The following is an 18,668-nucleotide window of genomic DNA, read 5'->3' on the forward strand; positions in this document are numbered from 1 at the left end:
ACTATAGATGTGGTTTTTATTCGCATATATATGCACTTTTGTGTAGTCAGAAGGAAAGTGCTGCAGTGAATACTTAAGTTTGCTCAGAATTGCTGTTAGATGTGAGTGTAGCTTTCAAATTTGTACTGTGTGCTTGCAGCTAATCTACAGGCAAATCACAATGCTAACCATTGTATGCTGGTTTTTACTTAAGTCTCATACATTCATTTGTCAAGAGAAACTAAGGTATTTCCAGATCTATTACATCGCTACCAGTTTGGGTGCAAGCATTCCATGTCACTTGCAAACCTTTCTAACTTCAGCTGGATAAAAGAAAACAAGGTATCACTGTGATTAGTGTTGATAGTGTATTGAGCAGATAGAAGGCAGCTTGAAGTTTTAAGCTGAGCTTGTAGGAGAGAAGACGAGAGAACTCTTGTGCAGTCTTAGTAAATTAAGCAGATGAGACAGCAGGGGAAGTGCAAATACAATGTGTTTGCTGGAGGTGACACCACTACGTCACTACAATTGGTCAGCAGTGTTAGTTCTTGCAAGAACTAATCTTACCATTTTTAAGTCTATAGAAGTTACTTTTGAAAAGCTGAAGCAAAGTTTTTGTGATATAAAACCAAAACATTAGCTGTTAGGGACATATTAAACTTTCTTCTGAGAAATTGATCATCTAGATTTAGAAATACTACCTGAAGAAGCCACGTTTTCCAATTTATTTGTGCTTTTCTTAGCACAAATGTATTATGCTATGCTTAATATACATTTAAGCCAGAAACACTTGTTTTATATTTGCAACAAAAATATATTTGTCCATCAGTATATTTTGGGCCTTTGAGGTAATTGCAGGGCCTTTAGGCTTCAGAAGTTAAGTGCAGGACACCTCTGGTCCTGCAGGTCACATACTAAAATGTTTGTAAGACCAAGACCAAGAAGAAATACACTATGTGCCTTGGAGAACCAAAGGGAGAGGAGGCTTCTGGAGTGGTTTGTAGGCATCACTAAGATTCTTTGAGCCATCCCCTTTATTATAAAATGGGGCTGAGCTTGAGAGTATACTTTATGTCACAGTGGTATTTGATGCCAGCTGTATTATCCCATGCAGGTTCACTTCTTCCAACAGCTAGGAATTTGACTATCCAGAGGTTCCTGTACAAGGACAGACTTGCTATGACGTGTTTCCTTGGTATGAGAATTAAATTTGAAACAGTAGAAGCCATTCTGCTGTTAGACAATCAAGCAACATTTTTTGATAAGGAAAGGATGGAGCATATAACTTAACATCAGTCTTAAATTTTATAGTGCTAAGTTGCCTTCGAGTTAATAACTTTACAGAGGTATCACAGAATCCACAGCATGGTTGAGATTGGAGGGACCTCTGGAGATGATCTAGTCCAAGCCCTGCTTAAAGCAGAGTCAACTAGAGCAAGTTGCTCAAGATCTTGTGACTTTGTACCGTTGGAATTGGATATCTCCAGCGATGGAGACTGCATAACCTGTCTAGACAACCTGTTCCAGTGCTCAATTACCCATACAGTAAAAACTTTTTCACGTATTTAAGTGGAATTTCCTGTATCTCAGTTTGCATCCATTGCCTCTTGTCCCTTCACAGGGCACTACTGAGAGGAGCTTGGTTCCATTGTCCTTACTTCCTCCCATTATTTTTTTTTATTATATAAACTGATAAAATTCTCCACCACCCCTGGAGTCTTCTCTTCTTAAGGCTAAACAATCCCAGCTCTCTCAGCCTCTCATATAACAGATTCTCCAATCCCTTAATCATCTTAGTGGCCCTTCGCTGGACTCATTCCAGTGTGTCTGTGTCTCTTGTCCTGAGGAGCCCAGCATTGGACACAGCACTCCAGATATGGTCTCACCCATGCTGAGCAGAGGGGAAGAATCAGAACCTTTACAGAGGTCGACTGCTTAAGCAGGAATGATGATCACATTACTTTGATTCCTTGAATGATACAACACAAGCAGGAAGAGGGCAGAGAATCCTACCCTTTGGAGCTGGATATGTAAATTTAGACTATCAGAATAAAATTCCATACTTTGTTTTGGCTGACTGTTCTTTACAAGATCGACATTTGGAAGATCTGTATTATATCCTGGTGTGGACTGCTGATGCATTATGTTTGCCATCCGTTTGTGTCCGTGTTTGATGGCGTGGTAAGTTGGAGGATCTGGAAATCAGTGCAGATTTCATATCCTGTGTTTCTTCTGCTGAAAAGCGGATGCATGATGTCCTAATACCAAGTTTCAAGTAAGGTGGTTGTTGAAGACTTGCCACTAAAGTAGCCTTTAACAGGAAGACTAAAGTTCAGCTACCTCTTAGTAAAAATGCACACACTCTGTGCAAGTCCAGGGTCTGGAGCATTAGTGTTTTCATGGGAAAGGGAAAGGAGAGAAAATACTGACATAACCACAGATGAGTAGAGAAATTAATTTGGGGGTGAAGAGCAAGCTTTTGGAGGGAAACTTAAGCTGGCTGCAGGGATGAAATTTATAGGGTTGAAAGAGAAACCTTAAGCTGCATGAGTGTCTTCTATGCCTTTTTTTCCCCCTTCTGAGTGTTCTGGAATGAAAACTTTACTGATGGTTATGGTCCTCTTTACTAGCACTTTACTAACAGGATAGTTTAAGAATTACATGGTTTGACACTGATGTTTTGTTGCATATATACACTGTATATATAATGACTCAATCTAACCAAACACCTGTCAATTAAAGACTATTCTATTCTAAGAAGTTAGCATATACTTGATTAGTCTTCAGTATGTCACGTTTTCTTGGTAAAAAGTCAATCTCTCTAATCATATTTTTTCTATTTTTCTAATTTGCAGGCTGTTCTGGAGACTATTAGGAACTTGATGAACACAGATTGTGTGGTTCCTGACTGGCTGCATGACATCATTCTCGGATATGGAGACCCAAGTAGTGCACACTATTCTAAAATGCCAAATCAGATCGCAACTCTGGATTTTAATGACACTTTCCTGTCCATTGATCACTTAAAAGCCAGCTTTCCTGGATACAATATTAAAGTGACCGTTGACAATCCAGTTCTGCAAGTACCCCCCTTCAGGTGATCTCAAAATTTCAAGTACTCCCGGTCTGGTATTCTTGCTGATACACGTTGTCAGGTGGAGTTGAATTCAGTGGTTGAAGGGAGGTGCTCTTCTTTTAAGAGAAGATGTTAATATTAAGATTTAGGTAGTTAGAGTTAACTGTACTACAGTTAGGCTCAGGATCCGCGTTTGCTCTATTCTGTACAAAAAGGCATCAGAGCATTGCTTGTAGATCAGCCTATTGAATGTATGGGAAAAGCAACAGTACGAGATAGAATCAAGACACATAGTATTCACTTCTGCATTATGGTATCTAGCCTCCTCAAGTTCAGCCTAAAGATTTTTAATTACATAGTTTCCTTACATGTCTCATTAAAGTAAGCTAAGAACAGCAATTTCAACATCAGTTAAAATTTGAGCTTTTGGAAACACCATTCAATCAAAATAAAGAATTAAGTCTGAAATCCCATATTGCTTATTTTATTTTAGAAATGGTTTCTGAAATAGGATGCCTACCTTTGTGACCGCTAAATGAGATTTACATTTTTTGTTTCAGTGGTGCCGTTGTCCAGCATTTTTAGACTTGACAGTTCTGTCCCTCCTGGTGGACCTCGTTGGACTTTGGCAACTGAGTTTCACAGTGCATAGTGTTGGAGAATAGTTTCTTCAGCTGGACTGAAGAAACTGTATCTTTTCTCCCTTATAAGTTAATGAGCATTGAAATATGTTTCCTTTTGAAGGAATAGATTTGACTGGGGAAGGAAAAGATAGCTTTCCCCCCCACACCAGTCAGCTCTTATCATGGCTAAATTGAATCTTGAAAAGCAGGGAGGTAATCTTCCATGCTTTTTTTTAAGTACTGTATGCAGAATATATGTGGAGAAGGCACTAACTCTATATAATGATATAAAAATAGTCTGAAGGTATCAAGACAAGAGACAACGCACAATTTCCCTTGATGAACTAGTGTTCATTTTCAGTTCATAGGTTAAAATACAGATATTCCTCTTTATGAAGAGCTATTGCTCTTCCTGCTGCTGCATTTGTCCTGTAAAGAGACTAAGAGATCATTGCTGTTAAAGACGTCTGCATTGTTGTCTCAAGGTAATTGGATAGCCATTGGAATTCCTTCACCGTGATTTGTTTCTGAATTAGAGAAGCTTGCTAACATATGATAGAGGGCTATAAAAAAAGTTGAAATGGGGAGATAAAAGGCTTCATGTGTTGGAGCAGTTTAGAACATTGACATATCTTGTGTTTAAAAAAAAAAAAAAAAAAGAACAAAATCAAGTTATTACTGCTGAACAGGCAGTGTCGGTGGCTTTCTATTCTAACTTTACTCCTGTCCCTTCCATTTTCATTTATGAACTCTTTGCTTTCAGTGTTTTTCCAGCTGGCTCTCAGCACTGCTTCTGGCTTTTCAAGCTACGTAAAGAGCACTTTTGGCATACTTTTTGTCAAATATGCTTTCTTAAAATCAGCTTCATCAATTTATATGTCATTCCTTTTCCTTATCCTCATTACTACTATGTCGTTTGCAACTCTTGTTTCCCTATTGTGTGAAAGTTTGTCTTAATGGTGACAAAAAAATCTTTCTGTATAAACTTCTAAGACAGTCTGGTATCATAGCAAATGTGTTGAAGTGTAGTCTTAAATCATGTGTTACAGGATAACTTTCCCAATAAAGGGAGGTAAGGGAAAGAAAAGAAAAGAGGATGGGAATGAAGAAAAACCTGAAGAAGCTAAAACACTGATTGTAGAGCCTCATGTCATTCCAAACAGGGGACCATATCCATATAATCAACCAAAACGGTAATAAATGGGTGAGAACTTATTTACAAATGGTAACACATGCATAGCAGTTAATTTTCAGAAATACTTAAAAAATAATATTGTTGATTATAAATGAATGTCATTTTGATTTAATTACCGACAGATTTGAATATGAGACTGTTTTGTTTTATATTTAAATCAAACTATCCTATTATCCCCTCTCTGTTAAAAAAATTCCCTTGAAGAACAATGAGAAATACTGTCTTTTAGTATTGTGTCAGGACTTTGAATATTAGGAGGATCATACCTAAATAATTTTACAGCATTCTCAGCAAATAATAACTAAAGACAGACAGTCTTTTAGATGGGATGATTTTGTTGTCGCGTGCACAATGTGATTTACTGTCTTGCTTAGAAATTGCAAGATTGTCATGTCTATAAAGAAGATAGTTGTAATGTTGATTTAATTTATATAAAAGTTTGCAAGCATATAGTTCTGGAGAAACATGTAGCCAATTAATTTAAATCAAACTTGTTAAAAAAATTGCTTTTATCAAAACTGTTGGCAAAATCTATCAATTCTCTGATCTTGTTTTGCTTTGTTACAGCAATACTATTCAATTTACCCATACTCAGATTGAAGCTATACGTGCGGGAATGCAGCCTGGGCTAACTATGGTAAGAATATTTTTAAGCATTTTATACTCTTATTTATTTGATTCTGGCTTTAGGTATATTCAGTGAAATACCCAATGCCCATTTCTGTAGCTTTGCTGAGGTCACTTCTATTAATAGTTTAAAAATATGAGAAATTAACATACAAAGGTTCAACATCCTCCCATCTTCACAGAATCATACAGAAACACATTTGATCTCTGTATAACTGTATCCTGTGTTTCAGTGACTGAAGACTTTTGTCCTGGTTTTGGGAGGGATAGAGTTAATTTTCTTCTTAGTAGCTGGTACAGTGCTGTGTTTTGGATTTAGTGTGAGAATAATGTTGATAACACACTGATGTTTTAGTTGTTGCTAAGTAGCGCTTATCTTAAGGATTTTTTCAGTTTCCCATGCTCTGCCAGCAAGCAGGTGTGCAAGAAGCTGGGAGGGAGCAGAGCCGGGGCAGCTGACCCGAGCTAGCCAAAGGGATATTCCATACCATAGAATGTCATGCCCAGTATATAAACAGGGGGAAGTTGGCAGGAGGGGCGGATTGCTGCTCGGGCATCGGTCAGTGGGTGGTGAGCAATTGCATTGTGCATCACTTGTCTTTTCTTGGGTTTTATTTCTCTCTTTTTTTTTTTTTTTCATATTCCTTTTCATTACAACTATTATTATATTTTTATTATTATTGTTAGCATTATATTTTATTTTACTTCAGTTATTAAAGTGTTCTTATCTCAACCCACGAGTTTTACCTTTTTTTCCCCAATCCTCCTCCCCATCCCACTGGGAGTGGGGAGGGATGAGCGGCTGCATGGTGTTTAGTGCTAGCTGGGGTTAAGCCACGACAACTTTCCACAACAACTGAATTTGCATTTTCAGTGGTTGGATTGCTACTTTTAGACTGTAAAGCTTTTGCCATGTCTGTCATTTTTGGCTGTTTTAAATTGCATCATTTTTAGTTTGATCTAACTCCATTAAAGGAAACGAAAGTCATTGAATTGTCTTCAGGGAGCTTTTTTCTCCTGTCTTGTGAAATGTAATGTGCAATCCTTTTAGAACTAAGAAGTTACAAACCAAACCAAAGCTGTAGATTTGTCATGAAAATAATTTTTGATCAGTGAATTTCTGTAAAGGTCTTTACCACTCTCAGTTAGACTTTGACTACAAGTACCTGTCTCCCAATGAAGTACAGTCTATCCTGATAGTGACTCAGTGGAATATTTGAATGACTTTTCTCTGATACTCTTAATTTCTTCTTGCTCTAAATAGGCAATAATGCTAAGTTTTAGGTTTTTGTATTGGTATTCATTAATACCATACTCTTCCTTCTCCCCTTCCTCCTTATGTTTTACCACTCCCTGTACACTCTGTAGCTAGCACACAAAAGATGCGAGGCAAAGGAAAAACTAAACTTCGGTAGAATTGTATGCCTTTTGTCCCTGCTGGACTAAGTGTGCTGAAGTTAGTAGTGTTGTAAAAGCGTATAAAAGTTACCTGAATTCTTGGCAGTGTTTTTTGAGTATGGTATGTTTTCTAGTAGAACACAGCAGAACTTTCTGGTTGTTGATAGAATGTCAACCTTAAGGTCTATTTAGAAATTAAAGCTCTTTTTTTGACTGCTGTGAAAATGCCACAGTTATAGATGCTTTAAATTTGGTTATTAAAACAATGTTGGAAGGGGTTTTTTTGGAATGATTTGAACTGCTACGTTTTACATAGAATGTTTGTCTAAGAATACTCACTCCAGTGTGTAGGAGTATTGTTTTATATCAGTAGTATTGTCAATAGGAAAGAAGTTTGGGGAATTAAAATCTTTATTACTGTTTTGTAGTATATAATTAACACACAAAATACTAGACGGGGGGTCTCTAAGTTATCTAGTTTTTATTTTTGTCTTATTTTTTTTAAATAGCATTGCATACTGTTTATTAGTATCATGTCTGTCGTGCATAATGCATTATAAACTACCATCTACCTTACTTTTGGAGGGCTTTAAAGAAGAAAAGTAACTTCCTGTGGCTGGTACTCCCATCAGCTTTCATAAATAGTTGAGAAGATGGTCGTTATATAATTTGAACTTTTCTACTAAAACCACATTTGTTGATGTTTTAAGAGGTTAGAGAATGAGAGTCTATTAGGTCAGAAGGGAAAAACAATGATAGTGTCAGCTTTTTGTTTTTGAGGATGTATTTCTGATTTTTTTTTTTTTTTTAACATCACCACCCACTTTTTTGCAGGGAGAGAAGGCAGAGTGAGAAAAGAGTTACATAATACAGGCCTATGTTTTATTTTCTGTCATTGTCATGTATTTCTGTCTTAATGTTTCGAGAAGTACAGTCCTACTTTTGAATCCAGTGATCAATGAGATTCTTTGAATAAAGCAAGCGTGATTTCATAGCAGTTTGTAATTTTATGTGTAGATACATATGAAACCTGCTATTCTGTGCTTCTTAATGCTGAACAAATTACTTTGAGATGCTTTATAATACGTGGATACCTTTAAAATGTCTCAGGTGTCAATTTTTGAATGTTGTTGGTATAATCAAGCCTATAAAAACATTAGTTGTCAGTATTACTTCTATATCATCAGTTGTAGATTTTTGAGTAAATAAAAAGAACGGCCTCTCTTTTTCTGTTCTTTATAGCTGCCTCACCTTATTCTTTTTCAATTGTGTGTTTTGATGCTTTTTTCACAGTTTCCCCTATGTTTAGCCTGTCCTGAGGCTAAACAGCCTTTTTTCTCTGAGGAAGTCTGTTTTCATGGGTTGTGAAACAGAATAGTACTTCCTATGCTGGATTACCGTATTTCTTTTAGGCAGGAATCTGCCTAACTAATCTGAATTAGTCTTTTATGATATATCGTATTTGTTCTTGAAGTTCACGAAAGCCAGCAAGTAATTGCTGGATTACTGTGTTCCTCTTAGGCAGGAATCTGCATTAGCATTGGGCTAAGTCTTTCATGGTGTATGTACGTGTTCTTGAAGTTCACAGAAGCCAGCAAGCAATTGTACACAAAACAGAAGATTTTTTTTGTTGTTAATGTATGGTATCAATGTCTTGTGAGATTGTTCTGTTTTTTTCTCAACTGGCTATATTTCTGTATTGTGCAATATTCTGATAAATTGTGTGTTGATTTTTGTTTGTTTTTAATTTTTTTCTTGTCTGTTTATAGGTAGTGGGTCCACCTGGTACTGGAAAAACTGATGTAGCAGTCCAGATAATATCCAATCTTTATCATAATTTCCCAGAACAACGAACTCTTATAGTTACCCACTCTAATCAGGTAAAGTGTTAGTCATATATGAAATTTTCCTGTAATTAAAATCAAGAACAGCAGCAGGTATTGAGATCAGTAGGTTTGGGATTGCAGTTGTCTCTTAACAACGAAAACTTGAGTTGGCTTTGTGCAGTTTTGCCAGTTTCATAATGTTTGTAGTTCTGAGCTACTTATCAGAAGTTTTCAATATATTTAACTGGTTGGGCGTAGAAATTAGGAAGTATTTTGAAAAAGTGTCTGCGCAGTTCTTACAGTTGCACATTCACTGCATGTGTGCCGGATTTTTGCTAACTAGTTTTCTCGGGCTCTGTGCTTTGTGCTTCTAAGGGAAGGCCTCTTCAGCTGAATGATTGCTTCCCATTCATAAGAGGTGGAGTCTAGCTGCTAATTCTCAAGCATATATAAGATAAGAATAATAATTATAAAAGTCTTAAAGATTCTTACTCTAAATCTGCATATGGTTTGGAAGGATTTGCTTGGAAACCAGGGTAATCTATTTCCTGGTCTCCCTAATTAGCCTATCCTATCTCAGTTATGAGCTATTTTAACTAAACATACCACTTCGAAAATATTTCATCTTTTTCCATCAAAGCAAGATCAGGCACTTATGCTGTTGATCGAAGAATGGTGAATGGGTTCATTCACCCATTTTGGTGAGGAGTTACAACCTGGAATAATATAGGCCAGTCTACAATGGGTTGCGGGAGAGTAACAGGTAGTGAAGTTGAGAGAAAGGGTTGAGAGCATGTCCATTGGGGAGAAAAGGAAGGAAATGATTTGAGGCAGGTAGGAGACTTCTTACCAGACAAGACTTAGGTGAGAACATGAACTTGAAATTGTACTTCAGGAAATAAACTGAATCTCAGCAGGGTTTGTTCCCTGTGCCTTCATGCTGTACTTCAACATGTTTGCATGTCTTCCAGCTGACTTGAAGTACAAGTGGAGCTTGCTCATGTTTATTCTTAGTTTCATAACTTGATGATCCAGTGCTTACAAACTTACTCCTTTGAAATACACTGAATTGGACAGTTGATATTAAACTGTTAGAGAATTGAAGAGTTTAAGTCAGGAGACATAGCACACCTGGAAGTTTAGTTCAGCAAAATTTATTACCAGTACCAGATCACACTCTTCTAATGTACAGTAAAAGTTACATGGTTTAAAATCATCTAACAAAATCAGTGTTTGCAAGGTGTGCTTCTTGAGACAGTTTTATGAACTGATAGCTTTATCAACTAAATTAAATAGGTTACTGAAACGATTTTAAAATTGTTTTGAAGTTGTAAAATCAAATTTAATTGTTGTATAAAGTATGCAAATACAAGAGTTTTGATAGGCTAATTTCCCTGTTGTCAGGATTAAGAGCTCTAGTTTCAGTATTAACTTCATGTTGCTTTGCCTTCCATTTATACCAAAATAGGCATAATTGCCTAGCTGGCTTACCAGTAATTCTTCAGTTTTCCCCTGCAAGAGCCTCTGAACTTCTAAAAACTACGTTTTGTCCTGTTCTTGTCAATCTTTAGGCCTTAAACCAGCTGTTTGAAAAAATCATGGCTCTAGACATTGATGAGCGCCACCTCCTGCGTCTGGGTCATGGAGAAGAGGAATTGGAGACAGAGAAAGATTTCAGCAGGTGAGAAAGGAGGTGCTAATGATAAACTTGCTTGCATAAGCATTGTAGCAAGATGTATGTGTTGAATCCATTCTGCCTCCCTTGTAAATGAGCAAGGAGCTGTGCTTGACAAGTTTTACCTTTCTCATATTATTGAATCCCAGTAATGCAGAGTGCACTTGTGTCCTGGTTTCGGCTAGGATAGAGTTACTTTTCTTCCTAGTAGGTGGTATAGTGCAGTGTTTTGGATTTAGTAGGAAAATAATGTTGATAACATGCTGATGGTTTTAGTTGTTGCTAAGTAGTGTTTATACTAAGTCAAGGATTTTTCAGCTTCTCATGCCCAGCCAGCAAGAAGGCTGGAGGGGCACAAGAAGTTGGGAGGGGACACAGCCAGGACAGCTGACCCAAACTGGCCAAAGAGCTATTCCATACCATGTGACATCATGCCCAGTATATAAACTGGGGGGAGTTGGCTGGGAGGGGCGCGGATCGCGGCTCGGGAACTAACTGGGTATCAGACGGTGAGTGGTGAGCAATTGCATTGTGCATCACTTGTTTTGTATAGTCTAATTCTTTTAGTATTACTGTTGTCATTATTATCATTATCATTATTTTTCCTTTCTGTTGTATTAAACTGTCTTTATCTCAACCCACGAGGTTTTTTTTCCGATTCTCTCCCCCATCCCACTGGGTGAGAGGGGAGTGAGCGAGCGGCTGCGTGGTGCTTAGTTGGCAGCTGGGTTTAAACCGTGACAACTTGTTTTCAATACAGGGTTAAGTAATTTTGGTTATTATTCAGTAGAGAAACTGTGTTTCCTTGAGAATCCAAAGGCAGAATCGGGCAGTTGCTTGTTCACAAACTCAACTGCTTGAATAAAAGTAGTACATTATATTCTGGGCCCATATACGCTTTATAGAATTGATTTGTTTTGTGAGAGGAAGTTGAATAATAAAGGTAGGTTTTTGCAGTTACGAATTTTTTGTACAAATATGATATGACTTCTACTGGCATGGTGAATATTGCATTAATAAACACAAACATGAAATTAAACTTTCTGCTTTTAGTTCTTCAGAATATTGCTTAACTACAAAGTTGCTTATTTAATTCTTCAGAATATTGCTTAACTACAAAGTTGTGTATTTCATTGGTAAATAACACATTTTGAAGAATACATACCTAAGGAAAGCTATCAACACTGTATCAGTACAAAGACTTAAGAACCTGTTCTTGTAAATATTTGTACGTTTGTTACATGTTAGTCCAATTGATGTCAGTAGGATTACACACATTCATAAATGTAAGTGGGAATATTATGGTCATGCACTGGAAATAACTGAACTGTCCCAGTACTGGATTATTATAGCAATACTTTGACTTCAAAAGCTGTAGTAAAAATGTATATAGTCACTAGAAGCTACCCACATATGCATAGTTGAGTTTCATTTAGCAAAATAAGTACTTTGTGTTTGGTTGTTTTTTTTTTTTTAAATTTGAATGCTTTGACATAGTCAAATTATTCCAGAAATTTGATAGCCAAACTCTTTAGTGAAATGCCATGGCAGATATTTATTTAGTGATATTCACGGTTTAGTATATTCCTTGAACAGTAGTGCTCACCATTAAAAGGAATTTTCTTTGAGACACTCTACATTGTCTATTTTCATTCTTTTTCAAGGTGACTCCAGATCTATGGGACGTTACTGCAAGTCCTATGGGTTCTGGCAGTTTGGGAGGGAGGGATAGGGGTTGAGGAATGTATTTGAAGGCGGGCTGCACTACTGTGAGAAGAGAAGTTTATTTCCCATATGCCTTTTTTTAGTTTTTAGGTTGCTTCTGAGTTCGTGATTTTTCTGTGTCAGGCTGCTTTAGAGGGCACAATACTACTTAAGGAATTTCTACTGCTTGCAAGCTTAGTGTTCCTTTTTTGCTCCCTCTGCAGGCACAGCAAAACAGGGCAGGGGGTATAAGAACATAAGGTGGAGAGGAGCTGATTAAACTGGTACTGTCACTTAAACACAAAGGGAATCGCAGCTAAAGAAAATTTTTGTAGCAATGAACAAATACATAAAAGAGGACAGACATATGATTTGAATTGTGAGAAATAAGAGGACATTGGAAGTGTGAGGAAAAAGAAACCAACTGGTTGCAGTCACTTGTAATTATAATGGATTGGTTTTGTTGAAGAAGAAAAAAATATTTAGTATTCCAAGGATCTTAACTGTCATAGTTCCTGAGGAACTTGTTTTTTCCAGTTGTGAACAATATCATATTCAGTTGTGTCTTAGTAAATTCAAATCTCCAGCTTTAACTACTCTCACCCTTCTAAATAAGACAATAGAACCCACTGTGATTACCACGGATTGTGTCATTTCTTTTCTGTGCAGAAAGCATATTTGATGAATAGTAAGTTTAATAAGAACTTGAAGGTTAGCCTTTATTCACATTTGAGCTTTTAACTACGCATGCATTTTTAAAAGAAAGTGTCCTTTTCTTCTCACTTCTTTAATGCCACCAATTTATACCACTTTTTAATTTGTTTTCTTTTTTAGAAAATATGATTCATTGGTTTTTGTTCTTCTTGTACTGCTTCTGGGAGGGGGGTGGTGCATGGAATAAGGAGATTGATTTATAAAGGAAAAAAAATTGGGCTTGAATTCTGTAAGAGGAGGAAGAATGGAAGGACTAGGTTACAAACTAATCATAAAAGTCATAAAAGTTATTCAACAGGCAGCTATGAGTACAGGACCTCCTATGTGTGGATGCAGACCTGTCTGTTATGGGGGCTAAGCATTATTGCAAAACATTTGGTCTGTTGCCAAAGGAAGTCAGCCTTATCATACTGAAACTTCGGGTATAGGTTCTGTTTATGATTTTCCATAGACTTGTATAACTTGCTTGTGTTTGTGTAACGTGTAGTGTACCATAGTTCCCAAACAGTACCTTGGAAGTAATGCTTTTCTGCTTTACAGGTACATCATGAGAATGTTTTACTAACACTTACGAAGCTTTTGTTGAAGTGATAGGATAAAAGGCGCTTTTTCTACAGTAATGGCTCTTGCATGGCTTTGTTAATTATTAGGGCTCAACTGATAGAAATACTCGGCATGTAGCAAATTGTTGGGGTTTGGCACTGGGTAGTAGTTTTGGGGGATGTTGGGGTTTTTTATGATCTCTCATTGTGATACTTAGATAAAACAGTTTTGAATTAAATACATTTAAATACAAACTACATTATATTTAATCCATTTTGTAGGTATGGAAGAGTTAATTATGTGCTGGCTCGAAGACTTGAACTTCTACGAGAAGTTGGGCGATTGCAAGAGAGTCTTGGAGTCCCAGGAGATGTTTCTTACACTTGTGAAACAGCTGGCCACTTTTTCTTATACCAAGTAAGGACTGAAATACTTCTACAGCGACTGTATGACCTCAGTATGTTATGAAACACTTCGTAAAAAATTGGAGTGAATTTTTCAGAATTGGGTCTAAAAAAGAAACGCATTTTCTTTGGTGGTTCAAAATACAATAACAGCTAAAGCTATAACTGCAACATTACTTCTGTTGCTATTGTTTTAAATCCTGCCTGATGATTCAGCAATTGAAAGGCTAGCATTGCAGCTCTTGATGATTGCTGGCAAAGATTCTAACCTGAAGTTTCTCCTTCAGATAGGAAAATCTGTGGGCTGCTTTACATTTTGGACAAGTGTTAGAGCAGCTACTTGATGGTCCTGCTAGAAGGCTTTTATGGCATTAAATGCCAGTGTGAAATCGGATGCATAGTACACAAAATAGTGATTTTCTGTATATTGTATATCCCTCATTTCCCTTCCATGTATTTTTCAGTGACATGGTCTACATTAGCAATTAGTGTGGCTTAAGGAGACTTGTAGAGTGGTACTTAGATCAAGTGCATACACTGTATGTGTTTTTACAGAAGTTACTCTAGGCTAGCTGTAGAGTGGGCCTAAACATTAAATGGACATTAGTGTTGGAGAGTGCTAAGGAGCACTGCTACAGCTCATCTTCTGGTTCAGTTTCCTTGCAAAGGAATCCCACTTGGTATTTAAACCAAAGTACTGTAAGTGTACTCAAGAGTACTCAAAGTACTCAAGAGATTTGCTTCTGTATTGGGTTTATGTGGCAAGGTTTTGGTAGCAGGGGGCTGCAGGGGTGACCTCTGAGAAGAGGCCAGGGGCTGCCCCGTGCTGGACACAGCCAGCTCCAGTGGCCCCACTGCTGGCCAAAGCTGAGCCCATCAGCGGCACTGGTGGTGCCTCTGTGAAAACACCTTTGAGAAAAGGTCAAAAAACACTGTGTAGCAGCTGGGGGCAGAGAGGTGTGAGAAACAACCCCACACACCAAAGTCAGAAGGAGAAGGAGGGGCAGGAGGTGCTCCAGGCACCGGAGCAGAGATTCCCCCATAGCTCATGGAGAGGACCATGGTGAAGCAGGTTGTCCCCCTGCAGCCCGTGGAGGACCGTGTCAGAGCAGATATCCACACTGCAGCCCATAGAGGACCCCATGCTGGAGCAGGTGTATATGCCCTGAAGGAAGCTGCAGCCTGTGGAAAGCCTGTGCTGGAGCAGGGCAGAAGTGTGAGGAGGAAGGGGTGGCAGAGATGCGGTGTTATGAACTTGAATGACAAGCCCCATTCCTCCTGCACTGCTCAGGGTGGACAGGAGGTAGAAGAGTTGGAAATGAAGGAGTGAAATTGAGCCTGGAAAGAAAGAACGGGTGGAGAAGAAAAGTGGTTTTGGTTTTGTCTTTGTTTCTCACCATCGTACTCTATTTTTAATCGGCAATGAATGAAATTAATTTTCTCCAAGTCAAGTCTATTTTGCCTGTGATGGTACTTGCTAAGTGATAGCAAGTAAAGACCCTGTCTTTATCTCAACCCATAAGCTTTTCCATCTTATTTTCTCCCCCTGTCCTGTTGAGGAGGGGGAGTGAGAGATGCTGGGTGGAGTCTGGCAGCCAGCGAAGGTCAACCCACCGCAGGTTCAAAAATGTTATCCTGATGCAAGGTCAAATGCTAATTTAGACACACCTTGCTTTTGTGATAATTTTTTTTTTAATACTATGTGTGCAAGACTACACCCTGCCAATGACTTTATGATATAAAAACATGTCGGTATGACACTTTTGTTTGCTATAGGTAATGTCTCGTTGGGAGGAGTATATCAGCAAAGTGAAAGTTAAAGGTGGAAAATTGCCAGATGTTACGGATGTCTCCAGTTTCTTTCCTTTTCACCAGTATTTTGCAAATGCTCCTCAACCAATTTTCAAAGGCAAATCCTATGAAGAAGATATGGAAATTGCTGAAGGGTGTTTTAGACATGTTAGGAAAATATTCACTCAGCTTGAGGTAAGCTGAAACATGTAACATGGTAACATGTAACTATTAAAGGTAAGTGGATCTGGCTGATCCTATAAAAACTTTACACAGTTCCAAAATTCTCCTTTGCCCTACATCCTAAAAGGAGTATATACCTCTAGGCAGCTTCATTAGCTTGCAAGGCATTCAGGTGAGAATTTCCACCTTTGAGTAATATAGGCGTGTTTCACAATAGGGACAAAGATCTAATCTGTTTTATTTTGATTTTAGGAAGCAGTCATTCTGCGTGTTCCATTTTCACTGATTAGGTTACTAGGGTTGGTACGCCTGTCACTGGTCCTCTGATCCTCAGAGGGTCTTTGTATTTACAGTGAATTGCCTTTAATCAGATAACCTAGAAGTAACTTAAACAGATTATCTTCTGTTTTGAAAAGATTGGTTTTTGAAATATTTAGTTAGGTTTAGCATAAAAAAATTATTCAGATGGGATTGTTAACAGTAGATACCTTCATAACTTTCTTACCTAATTATATTAAGAAGGTGGCCAGATAGTTTGAGTGAATACATTTTATAAGCAATAATTTTTTGACTTTCAAGATTTTCTTTTCTCCTTCATAGGAATTCAGAGCATTTGAACTTCTCCGCAGTGGCCTGGATAGATCCAAATACCTGTTGGTGAAAGAAGCAAAAATCATTGCCATGACTTGTACTCATGCTGCTCTGAAACGACATGACCTGGTTGAATTAGGTTTCAAAGTAATGATTGTACTAGTGTTACTACACTAATTGTTTTTTGGGTTTGCGCCATCCCGTCCCCCCCTTGTATAAACCTTTTTATCTGTCATAAATCTAGGCAACTAGATTATTTTGAGTTGCATTTTTTTACCAGTAAGTTTCAATTTGTAATTTTACTGAAAAAAAATTTAACTTCTGTAAGTAAAAGATGAGATCACTTTTAAGTTATTGTATATACAAAAATGCTTAATAGTGCATGTCTATTAAAAAAAAGTTAGTTTTGCCATATTAGATGATGAACTGCAGTGATACAATTGAGTAATAAGAGGCAGAAATGAGAAAAAAAACATGGCCTTTATAACTTTGTTTACCTAAAAAATGAACAATTTGAGGAAAAAGACCGATGATGCGATGCTGTTTTCACTCTGCAGTGTTAACCATAGGTATTAATTTAGTACAGACTTTTACCTGAAAAAAACAAAACAAAAGCCCACCACCAGTAATTCTTTCAGTATTATTTTTCTCCAATACTGCACTGTATTGGATCACAAAAGTGCTCCTTTTCTGCTTCAGTGCAAAGATACCAAATTAGTTTGCTCCACTGCAGAAAGCTTTTCTCTTGCGGATGGGTTATGGCATATGGGAAGCATGTCAGGTGGTTCAGTCATGGATTCCTTCTAGATGTAAGCCCTGATTGGTACAGATAGATCCGCCATTGATGTAGTAGGATTTTACCCGCTGACATTGATTTTTGGTAATACTGATACTTTGCCTATAAGGTAAAATCCTGCTGTAACTGTCCCACCCATCAAAAACTGAATGAGTAATTGATGCTTTCTTTTGGTAGGCTGAATAACAGCATTAATTTGTATTACTTGGTTGATGGACATCTCTTTACTTTTTCGTTCTCAGTATGACAACATCTTAATGGAAGAGTCTGCTCAGATTCTGGAGATAGAAACCTTTATACCTCTCCTGTTGCAGGTTAGACATGAATCATAAAACATATTACAAAAAATGATAAATTGAAGTCTGTGTTCTTGAACAACATAGAATATTAAAAGGAAAATATCTTGTGCAGAAAGTAACCTAGAACTGATATTTGCCATTTGAGTGGACAGTAAGAACTTTGACATTGCTCTACATTAGTTGTTTATCCTTGTTTTTTAATATTATGGAGTAAGCTAATAGCTTCTAAATATGTTGCTTTTATTGACTAAATAGTAGGATTAGCAGGCTTTCATTGTGAAAATGAAAAAGCGAAGATACTTATGTAAACTAGGTCCTGGCTTTATTCTTTCTCATTTAGTAGTGATTATTGCTAATTTTAAAAATTGTTAAAATTATTACTTCTTATTAAATAACGGTTTTGTTTCCCAAGAATGTAAGGCTTACATAATTGCTCTGTGTCATCCTGTCTGCTTGTGGTGTTTGGTCACTTTCAGTCAAGATTAACAGAGATAGAGAGACACCAAGCACTTACAACTTTCAGGAAAACTGGAGCCATGTAGAGAGGAGACATTCCAATTGATGTTACAACTCCACAGCAAGAAAAGAAATCGTTACTGGTTCTACTTCTACTTTTGCCCGATAATTATGCACCTTTTTTCTAGCTAATTGGTAAATGTTTAGCCTGGATCAACTGCAGCTTGTACTATGTTTGGCAAACCAACAATTTGTAGATAAAGGAATGCAAATGTGATACAGTTGAATGTAAGTCTTGCAGCTGGAAAGGTATTGCTAACACAGGGAAGGAAAGAAGGAAACTGAAGCTAATGTGGCACAGGGGATATTTATAGCACAGTCTTTAGGAAGCCAGGTAGCAGTAGCTCTGTAATGTAAGAGATTGTTGTAATAGAGGGCCAACACTGCTACTTTTGAAGTTGAGTATCTTTCCCTAAAAACATTGCTCTGATCGTTCTAAACTCAACACGTTCACTCAGACTGTCTTGAAATTTTTTGTGCCTCCAGTGAAGATTATCTGTGGTTGCTTTTAGCAACTTGAGCTTGAGAGACATCACTTTCCTCTTTTAAGAGCTAGAGGATTTCATAAGTAAACAAAATGTGCTTCTCGCACAGCTGTGGCTCTGTTATCTCTGTAATCTCAGACTATCACAAGATAAAATTTCACCTCTGGAAGTGAAGAATGGGCTCCCTCAGGAACTCTGTGCAAACTCTTTAGCTGCAAATCGGAAGCTGATGTGTGGGAAGTC

The 18,668-nt window shown here is 37.5% G+C and overlaps 1 protein-coding gene across 1 annotated transcript in view; it reads left to right on the forward strand.

The window, feature by feature from the left end:
- AQR (aquarius intron-binding spliceosomal factor) overlaps positions 1–18,668 on the forward strand; it is a 59,725-nt gene that overhangs the window by 25,518 nt on the left and 15,539 nt on the right. The window contains exons 20-28 of the mRNA XM_050897231.1: positions 2,835–3,076; positions 4,728–4,871; positions 5,441–5,510; positions 8,668–8,778; positions 10,296–10,405; positions 13,642–13,777; positions 15,541–15,750; positions 16,339–16,476; positions 17,368–17,439. Of these exons, the coding sequence (XP_050753188.1) occupies positions 2,835–3,076; positions 4,728–4,871; positions 5,441–5,510; positions 8,668–8,778; positions 10,296–10,405; positions 13,642–13,777; positions 15,541–15,750; positions 16,339–16,476; positions 17,368–17,439 (1,233 nt within the window). The remainder of the gene's footprint in view (positions 1–2,834; positions 3,077–4,727; positions 4,872–5,440; positions 5,511–8,667; positions 8,779–10,295; positions 10,406–13,641; positions 13,778–15,540; positions 15,751–16,338; positions 16,477–17,367; positions 17,440–18,668) is intronic.

Source organism: Gymnogyps californianus, chromosome 5, assembly GCF_018139145.2.
Source record: "Gymnogyps californianus isolate 813 chromosome 5, ASM1813914v2, whole genome shotgun sequence".
Taxonomy (NCBI): Eukaryota; Metazoa; Chordata; class Aves; order Accipitriformes; family Cathartidae; genus Gymnogyps; species Gymnogyps californianus.